We start from the raw sequence: 11,621 nt of genomic DNA on the forward strand, positions 1-11,621 counted from the left end.
TGATTATTTGACATCTAAATGGTCGTAAAAATTTAATCACTGAATATGTACAAGCAATGTTATCTATGTGGAGCAAGTGCTCCAAACTCAAAATAGGACGAAGGGTTTCATGCAGCCACTACTCAATTTTAGAGAGACAAAAGTCGAAAATGTGCTACCAGCTTAATATTTACCTTTAAAAAAACTATCTCTTGTTCAGAATATAGTATGTTTTGTTTCCTTGTTTATGAGACGTTTAAAATTAAACTGATTCGCATTGTGTTCGGGTCGTGACTACATTAAAATTCTTTCTAGATACAGGACTTACATATTTAAATATTATTTTGTTACCCAGCGCAAATGTACTGAAATTCGTTGCTTCGGTGACACACAATGCATTAACTTTGAATCTGTACATCGGACCATGACTTCCTTTTTATCTATTTCATTTATTCCGCTCGTCAACAAACTCGGACAGAGCTCTATTCTCGATCTAAGACCTCGCGAGATTTTCCGCGAAGCCGCGTACAATCGCAAATGCGTGGCGTGTCCATGCTAAACAGTTAAAGTTGACAACTTCCATGTAAAATTTCTGTATTTTAACTTCCTAACGTGAGTTTTCCATCGGAACAAGCGCCACAATGAGTATACTCGCCAAAATAGCAGAGATTGAAAACGAGGTAAGCTAAAAGTTGATGGCTCGTTAGCTCTTTGAATCAGTCACGTTTTAGCTAACTTTGGCTAGCTGCTAGCACTAGCCAAAACATCGCACAGCCAGGCCACGAATTACACCTGATATAACTTGTACTCGTGTTCCTACCAGGTTACAGTGTTTCATAAAATCTGATGATGTTTTAAGTTGACTTGTAACTGTATAATGAATTTTAAAAAAGTGTTAAATCTATATCCACATCCCAACGGTGGCTAGATGATGGTTGTGACTGGATTCGGTTTGGTTAACTGGCAACTAGAATCTGTTTTGTAACGCACATAATGTAGCAGTCTTGAAGCTGCATGAAGTGAGAAACAATGGCTTCTTAACAACTAAACTGTCAACGTGTTATCCTATGGGCATATGAGGAATATTTAGGGTTTTGACAAGTAGCCCCGAACTGGAGCTTGAAGGTAGTAGACGTATCTGGCCACAGAGGAACAGGGACCCCCTAAAGTTAGCAGCTGTTCATTAAAATTAAGGCTACTTTCAGATGGCTAAACAGAGCTGTACAGTGCTCAGGTCTGACTACAGTGGCCAACAAAACAAAAACAATCAGAAGCCAGATAAAAAACTACAACATTTAAAAAATATTTAGTTGTGTTCCATGAGATGGTAAGCTGCTGAAATGTTATCCTAATGATAGTAAAATGCTGTATATAAAAGCTGTGAAATGAAAGGTTTTTCACAAACAGTTTGATTTTCTGAATTTTCGTGTTTTGTGAAATGTTTTAGTTTTCTCTCAGATGTAATTTATTATGTTATGTGAGTTATTGTTCTTTCGGGCCCCAACATTTTGTTGTGTGACACAAACCTGTACTCTTCTCACTTTTCTTAACTCATCTACTAGAGAAATTTCTCACATATGACAAAATTCACACCTATTTAAATCGATACACACAGTTTTCTCGAGGGTTGACTCCTCTTATTCATTCAGTGTGAGCAGCAGTGGAGGCTGATGGGAGCAATAATAATGGCCTCTGTCAGAGGCACTGGGAGTTTTTTTTCTCCAGATTGGTGCATTAAAACAAATCTAGAATTTATAGAATTTAGTTCAAATGAAAATGGTTTGAATAATTTTTACTATGATTTTCACTGTGCAAGTGCACTTTATTTCACAGGTAACTCAATCATTCTTGCATGATAACATTTTTTTTTTTGCTAAATAAACTGAATGCTAATGCTGGATCCCTTTTCCTTATTTTGTGGTACTCTGTGGTAGAAAACATTCAGCTTTTTTTAAAACACAAGTAATCTAATTACTTTCAGAGTTCCTTGTTTCCGTTTTTTATTTATTAGTTGGCTATATAATGTTAACTGATATCATTCTTAGTCATAGGTTAGAGAGAAACAATTTTGTTAGTATGCACAAACGTTGTAACCATTTGTGTCTTTATTAAGCACTTGTAAAACATCCACATTTGCTTCTTTATCGTGCCACTGTCTAAGCTGTATAGTGGGACATAGGAACATCATATGCTGACTTTATAACAAACTTTAATTGATAGAAATCATCTTGAACCTTGTGAATCCATAAAGCATGCTTACATCCTTTGCCCTCTTGTAGAGGCTTCAAATCTATCCCAACATCCAACGTTAAAATGTTATCCAACATCCAACTTGCCCTCAGCAAGCCGTGAGTCTTTTGCAGGGTGATTAATTAGGCAGCTTGATGAATTTCTTTGTTCTATCTTTTTTGTAATTTTATGTTTTAACTGACTGCAGGCAATTGAAGCTGTCTGCTTGATGTTGTTCATTGCCTATTACAACGGTGTCATGCGAACATGTGTTACCCATTTGCTGTAGATGGCCAGGACGCAGAGGAACAAGGCCACAGCTCACCACTTGGGTCTGCTCAAAGCACGTCTTGCCAAACTGAGGAGGGAGCTCATAACACCGAAAGGCGGCAGTGGGGGTGGAACTGGAGAAGGTCTGATCACGATACCACAAATTTAGTCCTCTCACTGCTTTAGTATGAGCTTAATTTCTGGATTGTGCTTAGGTTTGATGCCCTGTGATGCCTCCTAATGGGTATATAGTTTTAACATAACTCATGCCTATGATTTGTCTTTCCTCTGACTTGCAGGTTTTGATGTTGCAAAAACCGGTGATGCCCGAGTTGGCTTTATTGGTTTTCCGTCAGTAGGAAAATCAACTCTCCTGAGTAACCTTGCAGGTGTCTACTCTGAGGTGGCTGCCTATGAGTTCACCACTCTCACAACAGTACCTGGAGTCATCCGCTATAAAGGTGCCAAAATTCAGGTACAAGAATGCTCACTTTTTTTTTTTCTCCACTGCTGGGGGGGAATGTGTACTCAGTGGGGTTGAGTATCAGTGGATCGATAGATTTATTTATTTTTTTGCATTCTTCTTTCATAGCTCCTGGATCTCCCAGGAATTATTGAGGGAGCCAAGGATGGCAAGGGCAGAGGCCGACAGGTCATTGCAGGTACAGATGTGTCATTTAGGTTTCTGCTAAAAATTGACATAATAAAAAGGGGAAAAATCCTAATCAGGGTATAAACAGCTTATAAGCAAAGTTACTTTATGACCTAAAACATGTTTTACAGGGGATTTTGACAATAAACAATTGACTTTACTTTTGCTGAAATAATAATAAATCACAAGATTTTTTCAATGTAATTTTTCTTACTGAAAATATAAAGGGATTCTATCACCAACTGCTTTCTTTTCCCCCTCTTTCACTCAGTGGCTCGGACCTGCAATCTAATCCTCATAGTGCTTGATGTATTGAAGCCTCTCGTTCATAAAAAGCTAATCGAGCATGAGCTGGAGGGCTTTGGCATCCGACTTAACAAGCAACCGCCAAACATCGGTTTCAAGAAGAAGGACAAAGGAGGCATCAACTTTACAGCCACTGTATGTCTCACACCACGGCAGAACTTTAAAAGCAGAGATAAACCTCTCACAGCTTTCCCTAACAGTCAGCCACTGAAATGAACAGCTGCACAATTAGAGGTTCTATTTGATTTGATTTGGTTTAAACGTGAACAAGCATGCACTCATCCTACTGCATAAACCCACTAAAATGCATCGAAATAAAATGTTAGAAGAAAAACGAGTCCCCAAGAAAGCAAAAAAAAAAAAAATGTCCAAACATCGACAGATATATTTCATATTCGGCCAACTGTACAAAAACGTCCATACAGCATTGAAATATATGCTTGTTTTTATTGGTTTTCGTGGACGTATGTGATTAAAAAAATTGGTTGTAGAAAGTTGATAATGCAGAATAATTTTGTTAATTGTGTCTGCAGGTAGAATACATCTAGCATAATGGCCACTGGTTCTGCAGTATTGCTCTTGTATGTGTTCTTTATGCTATTCTTGAAGCATGATGCACAGCTTGAAAATTAAGCATCACTGCAGGTTTTCAGAATGTATGAAAAACAAAAAGCCTTCTGTATTCTGCGTCTTTCTGCTCGACATCATGCCCATCCTCCTCTTTCTCTCTCATCAGTGTGGACAAAGCGAGCTTGATGCTGAAACAGTTAAGAGCATTCTGGCAGAGTACAAGATCCACAACGCCGACATCACTGTGCGCAGCGACTCCACAGCTGATGACCTCATTGATGTGGTGGAAGGAAATCGGTAAGCTGCTGAAGTGCCAATGTGGGCCTTCCTTAGTCATCTCACGAGGGTGTGGCCTGTTGCGATCTCACGTTAACTTTCACTACGGCAATGCAGATGTATTGAAAAATGGTGTGTATGTGTCACAGTAGTCCCATTTTTAAACCATTTTTTTGGTGGTGGTATTACAATTACTTAATGTTGCACAGTCTATAGACTAAAATGTGGAGTGGAGGAGGATGATTAGTGTGTATAACTCGTGCAGCGGGTCATTGCAAAGCACCAGATTAAGCATAATCATGATCACCATTCTTATGTAGAGAAACAAAGTATTCCCAGGATCTCTGTGGCATAAATGCTCTTTGATTTTCCAGTGAGAAAAACGAGAAAACTGGAGCATAATGAACGCTAATACAAAGGACTAAGTAAGATTCCTTGGAAAAAAGAAGAAAAAAAACAGCTGTAAAGTAACCTGTAGCATGTACAGAGTCTCTTTCTGTACTCATACAATCAACATATATGATGTGAATCATATATGAATCAAAATAGATTAAAAATAGATTAAAAACGATGGTGTGGTGGTTAGAACCGTTGCCTCACAGCAAGTGTTCCAGGTTCAACTCCCAGCTGGGGCCTTTCTGTGTGGAGTTTGCATGTTCTCCCCATGTATGCGTGGGTTCTACTCCGGCTTCCTCCCACCATCCAAAAACATGCATGTTAGGGTAACTGGTGACTCTAAAATTGTTTGTCTCATTCGTCTCTGTGTGGCCCTGTAATGGACTGGTGACCAGTCCAGGGTGTACCCTGCCTCTTGCCCAATGACCCCCTCTCCCCCCCGCGACCCGACGACAGATTAAGCGGGTATAGAAAATGGATAGATGGATTAAAAATGTAAAAATTATATCGACCCCTAATTTCTGAGATTGTGTCTGTAAGGCCGCAGGGTTTGGATCCATTTTTTCCCCATGAATATAAAATTGTTCTGATCCACATAATATGAGAAGTTCCTGCCTGTTTTGATCATTGTAAACTCTAAACGTGTGAAATTCTAGACGGACTTGTTAGTGGATTCTTCACTACCACTATCCAAACACCAGCTGAAGGGATGTCTTTTCAAAGAACGGTGTTCCGTGCCTCCGTCTCAGTTCAGACGCTTGTAGAATCGATGCATAGGTGCAGTGACGCTGGTCCGACTGGTTGATCAAAGCTGGAAAAGAAAGATTCCTTTTTAGGAAAATTTCACTGGATTGTATTTTATTGAAAATTAAAATTGGTTAAACGGCCAACACTGATGGTCATTGAGCACTCACCAATTCTGTCCCCGTCTCAACAGGGTCTACATCCCGTGCATTTTTGTGCTCAACAAAATCGACCAAATCTCCATTGAGGAGCTTGACATCATCTATAAGGTTCCCCACTGTGTCCCCATCTCTGCCCACCACCGCTGGAACTTTGATGACCTGCTGGAGAGGATGTGGGACTACCTCCAGCTTGTGCGCATGTAAGAGTTTTTCTGGGGCTTTGAATAAAGGACGCGGACAGTTGAGGATTTAAATGCTACAAAACAAGAAGGCGACGCAACCTTTAAATGTTTGTATGTTCATACTGTAGAATTTGTCTGAGATGATGATGTCATTTACAGCTACACCAAACCAAAAGGCCAGCTGCCTGATTACACATCTCCTGTTGTGCTCCCTGATGGACGGACTGCAGTTGAGGATTTCTGCTTAAAGATTCACAAAAACCTCATCAAAGAATTGAAGTAGTAAGTACTGAAGAGTTGGCTAAAGGTTTTACCACTTAAAATGAGTTATATCTCATAACTGTTGGGGTATTGTTACTAAAGCTGCGATACTCAGAAACAAGCAGGAGGCTTCAGTTGGAATTGAGCAACTTGAAAAAGAAAAACTTACTGCCCGCTGCCCTGATCTCAGCTGTCTCACCCTAGTCTTTAGGCTACTGCTACCAGTATCCTCATTGCAGTCTCGACAACTGGCAATAGAAATCGTTGCAGAATCAACATGAAAGTTTATGATTTCGGTGCAGTTTGATGCACCTGCTTCAAGCATCGCATTTTTTATTCCTCAGATTTTCAGTGACAGGTTTATATTTCATTGTGTGCTGTCATGCAAAGACGGCACCTAATTCTTATTAAGAGCAAGCATGAGGTTTCCAAACCCCCCCGCGTCAGAAATCTTTCTACCAAAGTTGCTTGGCTTTGTTTTTTTTCTGTTTTTTTAAATAATAAAAACCTCTCGTCAAGGGATTAGCCTTCAGATTCACTGCTGAATTTCTAGAAATGTCTGTTCACTCTGTGCTGGGATCCAGACGCAACCTCCAGCAGTCTGTTCACAAAAGTCTTTTGCTAAGGTTGGGCGTAAAATATTTGGACATTTTAAACATTCTGCCTTTGGCTTCGACTGCCTGGACATAAACAGACATACAAAAAGAAAATTAAGAGATAAAACTACAATGAAGCAGTCTCAATGAGCAGAAACAGTGTTGCACTCTATGGTTTTTTTTTTTTTTCTTGGCCGGTACCCAAATGAAAGTACTTGAACTGTACTGGATCTCACAAAAATGGTATCGGTGCATGCCTCATTTAAAACTGCACACTCACTTTAATCACAGCCATTGGCCTGTTTTTATAGAGTTTAGTTTTTGATGCGAGATGAAGCATTTCACCAAGTGGGTGAGCCAAGATTGTCACTGTGTGTGTTAGTGCTTCAGTGCATGGAGGGAGTGGATGGATCAAACAGCGACACATGCAGTTAGTCGGCTGTACCTAAAGAATGTTTTTGCACCCTGATGGTTAATTTATTGTTGAGTAATTCTAAAAAGAAAAATGAGCTGCACAATTATTAACAATCTGTAATTGTTACATTTACATTCTTTATGATTTTATTGTAATTTTGAAACACTTTTCCTTCCAGTGCACTCGTGTGGGGCTCATCTGTGAAACACAACCCTCAAAAGGTGGGCAAGGATCATGTGATGGAGGATGAAGACGTTATCCAGCTGGTGAAAAAATAGAAGAACCTTAAATCGCTGCATGGCCTGTCTATCACAGTGTTCTGTACAGCTGCTCAATAAACCACCAAACATGTCCACCCGAGCGTCTTTGTCATGCGGTTTCAAATTGTGACTTTTAATTTAAAAACAGCAACACCGATGTTTCACATCTGAAATCTCACAGTACTTAACACCCTGAATAGTTCATATTGAATATTGGTTAAGGCTTGCATTTAAATAAAACTGTACAATAAGAACATAATTGAGTCTCTGTGTTCATTCTTGTGCCACAAATGCCTTTTCACGTCTTTATTTGTAATCGGACCATTTTTTTCTGTTCTTGAATCAAGATCATTTAACGTGCTCCATTTGATTCGTGACTAAAGCTCAGAGGAGGGGGGGGGGGAGAAACTAGGCGTCATTTGAAAGCACTGCCTAGCCAAGTGATTTATGTGACATTGATGATGAGGGCAGTTCTTCAGGCTGGTGGCCCACTCCCTCTCTCTGGTGGGGACGGCCACTCAGGTTAATCAGTTCATTCACTCTGCTGCAGTCCTGGGTCTTCAGGTGCCAGATGTTCACAACACTTCATAGGGCAAACTAAGCTTTTTCTTTTTACTTATTTTTATCGGAGCAGGGTGTATTACGATCTTGGTTTGTTGCAGGCAAAGTGCAGTGGAGGAGCCATTTTGTGTCCACACGGACTCTAAATAGCGATTGCTGTGGATGGCGCCAGTGCATGCATGAAGGAATAGACAATTTGGTTGGACTGGATATTTAAGAAATAAAGACTTAGTTTTAATCTAAACAATGAGGTTGTATGTTTGAGTAATTTTTGATTGTATTATATGAATATATAAAATGGTATTAAAGGCAAAAGCAACCTTTTTCTATTGTATGAAATGGGTGTGACATGAAAAGGCAGACATTTTAAAATGCTCCAAACATTTTTAGAGCAATACAAAATATTGCACACAAAACCTTTATGCTGGTTTATGTGCATTTACTCAAAGACTGAAAAATCACTTGTTAACTAAGAACATTATTGAAACTAGATTTTCAGGGAAAGACATCCACCGGGACGGACTGCAAAATTTTGCCACCATATGTAAGAAGCCATTTGATTGTCAAAATATATTATTCTTTATTGGTTACATAGTCTGCAAATCAAAATTGCTCTGAGGCACTATTCAGAGCCAAAGATTAAAGATAATGGATGTTTCAAAGCCAAGGTGCAAGAGAGACAACACTAATGGTTCAGAAAGGATTCTACCAAGAGTTTATTTGATGTTATACACTGAGGTTCCTTTCAATCTAAGCAAATAGTCGCTTCTTTTTTTGTAAAGGTTGCAGTGGTTGAGGGTAATGCCTGTCTGTCCAGCAGCAACCGGATCAACCCTCCTCAGACACCACCTCTTCCCCACCCCCTTTTGCCCTGTAAATTATAGCAGCACTTTAGCTAATGAAAGAGTTGAGGACTGGGCACTAATAAAAGCCATTAAGTGAATAAAGCACTTCCCCCTCTAACAAAATTAAAGAATCTACCCATTTAGAGAGGGAGGACTCTGTATTAATATTTATGAAATGCGGATCTTGTACCCCCCCAAACTCCCCAGCCCACATCCAATCCCAGACTGACCAAGTCCTCTTTGCCAGTGCACCTATCCCAAGAGAACATCACCAACCCCTCCTAGCTTGAAGGAGGGGCAGGAGATGGGGACTTGAAGGGTGCTGAGGACGCAGACGGGACAGTCTGTCTCCAGTAGAGCAAGCTGGAAGACCCCAACACCGCTGAGATCATCCAGTCGTCTTCACCACCACTCAGCCACTTGCATCTTACTTCAACTTTGAAGCCAGCGGACGGAAAGGTGGGTTTCTTGGTAAAACCTGAGGAAAGCCTAGGGGAGATATCAGGAATATCCAGAGTAGATTAAGACTGTAATATTCATCGTGTTTAACGGATAGTTTGTGAGGTTGGTTGGTGTCACTCTTTGTCTTACGGGCATATGGTGTTTTATTTGATTAACTGTTGTGTCCTCAGATCTTAAATTCTACTCAAAGTTTGAGTTATAAATGATGTCACAGCAACTCGTAAGAGAAGGAAAAAAAAGGTAAGAAAGCATAATGTTTCATAATCATCTGTGCATTAAAACCATCCCATCAGTTTCATTGCAACTCCCCCAAAAAATATCCTCATTGTTCTTAAACCTGGGGTCTGTTTCACCACCACCACCGACCATCTACACCCAAAGTACTTCCATTTTTCCAACTATTTGGTCACTACAAATGCAGGGCTTGCCTGTCTGTCATTAATATGCATTATGGTGTCATTTCATCACACAAAGTGGTTCAATTGCTTGAGCCCTAAGTTGATTATGGCACCATGCTTTCTCATTTTAGTAAGATGTCTCTGGGGAGCTGAAAGAGACTCCAGAGACAGTAACAAGATTGTGATACCTTTTGAGTAAACGGCTCCCTTAGCCTGATGGTATCATGACTCTTGACATTGCTCTTACTGACCGATAACACAGTTAGGACTAAAATATCAGAAGTGGTTGTGTCTTTACGTTGAAGAGATGGAAAATCTCATCAGATGGACAGCAGCGATAGAGCCATCAGCCTTGAGGTCAGTGGGACAGCGAAGTTCGGTTTGAGTCAATTACCAGCAAAATTTCAGGGTCTGGACTCCATGAGATGCGATGATTCTTAACAAGACCACCCAAACTCTGTTTTCATTGATCACTGGGAGAGTACCCACTGGCCTGATGGAGAAGCAAATTTAATTAAGCCAGTGTTTCTCGGGCCTGCTGTGAACATTTATTGAAAAATGTTGACTATTTCACTATTTTTGCCATTAGACAGTGTCACATTTTTTAGGTATAGTTTTTTCACTCGTGTCTGGTAGAGTTGGGCGAGAGGGTGGGGTTTGACGCAGTTAATGCGCAGGAAGGGTGTAGCCCTCTTTTCCGCAGTGAGCACGACCTATGACTAATCTTTCTTTTTATTATCCTGCAGATGTTCTTAACTGCAACTTGTTACAATGCATCTTCTAAACCACTGTGTAACTTGTGCACATTTTTTGAAAAACAATCTAACCATGAACCTTGATCCTTTCCCGCACACCATTTGGACTTCTTTCCTTTTCACATTGTGGATGTCACTGAAATGTTAGACCGTCCTTCAGTGACAACCAAGAAAATACTTTTTTGTTTGTTTGGTTATTTTAGGATTTTTAAAGCATTTTTCTCAGTTAAGAAGTCTTAACTTAGCCTCTTTACAAATGCAGAAGTCGATAAGCTTACAAATGCACAGAAGTCGATAAGCTTCCATGTCCTGTGGATGCTGTATGCCGGTTTGGACCTGCCTGAGCTGAATTGGGTTATCTGTCTTTGCCCAGGACTCCATTGTGCTTGATCTAACCATGCAGTTCAAATTCTGTCCATGGTTGTGCCAAGCACCTTGGAGGCTTTTGAGCTTTATCTACACTTTGCTATCTACTTCCAAGCTTCAGAACAAAGAAAATTACTAATGGCAAGTTTCTACATTTTTTTCAAAGTATGTGAATGTAAATAAGCTCTAAAATATTGAAGAAATTAAGATGTTTGAAAATTGTCATGTGCAGTGAAGAAGCTCTAATTTCACTCTTTATTCTGAGACAGTTGTTTTACCTCATAATGTTCTTAAAGATGAACTATGACTAATAAATACCATAAATCTTGTGTGTTTTAATGAGACATCTTTTTTGGTTGTGGTTGCATTGAATAAAAAGCAAAACTGAAAAAAAAAGGGGGGGGGGGTTGAAGGTGAAGGTTTCATAGCATTAATATAGAAAAAACTGTCATTTTCCACAGGCTGGCTGGTCAAAATATGTCCGATTTATGGAACATATCAATTACAGTAAGTGCTTAGTGGCTTTTAACTCAGTGAGTAGAGGTCGTAAATTAAAACAATGTGTCGTCCATTAGGACTGCAGATGCATCACAGATCTATAAATCAAAGCATGGGACACTGCTGCACACAGACTGAAACATACAAACCAAAGTGTTTGAAACTTGGTTTATATTCTTAAAAAAAGATACTCAAATAATATTACAACAGAGCTCGGATAATTATCTTAAATTCAGTATGTGTTGGCTGATCAAAACTAATGCGCTGAACCAATAAATTTCACTTGTGAAAACCAGACTTGATCTTTCTTTGTGGCTCTTACTTCAATTGATTATTTTTCTTTTTTTCCAACACTTTATGTAGGTTTTTGTGGGTCTGAGACAACACACACACACACACACACACACACATCATAATGATCATCACACTAATCAGATGA

At 39.6% G+C, this 11,621-nt stretch overlaps 1 protein-coding gene across 1 annotated transcript; it reads left to right on the plus strand.

Annotated features, from left to right (window-relative positions):
* The first annotated feature begins 485 nt into the window (after window positions 1-485).
* Window positions 486-7,556, plus strand: drg1 (developmentally regulated GTP binding protein 1). Its single transcript, XM_072371475.1, has 9 exons — window positions 486-659; window positions 2,498-2,621; window positions 2,778-2,953; window positions 3,071-3,140; window positions 3,402-3,571; window positions 4,173-4,303; window positions 5,616-5,783; window positions 5,925-6,047; window positions 7,216-7,556. Exons 1-9 carry the CDS (start codon window positions 621-623, stop codon window positions 7,313-7,315), a joined length of 1,101 nt encoding a protein of 366 aa, XP_072227576.1. The 5' UTR covers window positions 486-620; the 3' UTR covers window positions 7,316-7,556.
* The last annotated feature ends 4,065 nt before the right edge of the window (window positions 7,557-11,621 follow it).

This window comes from Leuresthes tenuis, unplaced genomic scaffold (genome assembly GCF_036924035.1).
Source record: "Leuresthes tenuis unplaced genomic scaffold, fLeuTen1.0.hap1 SCAF_19, whole genome shotgun sequence".
NCBI lineage: Eukaryota > Metazoa > Chordata > Actinopteri > Atheriniformes > Atherinopsidae > Leuresthes > Leuresthes tenuis.

Coding starts and splice junctions, on each gene's coding strand:
- drg1 (XM_072371475.1), top strand. CDS start 621: ATGAGTATACTCGCCAAAATAGCAGAGATTGAAAACGAG. Junction 2,622..2,777: donor TGGGGGTGGAACTGGAGAAG/GTCTGATCACGA, acceptor TCTGACTTGCAG/GTTTTGATGTTGCAAAAACC. Junction 3,572..4,172: donor GCATCAACTTTACAGCCACT/GTATGTCTCACA, acceptor CTCTCTCATCAG/TGTGGACAAAGCGAGCTTGA.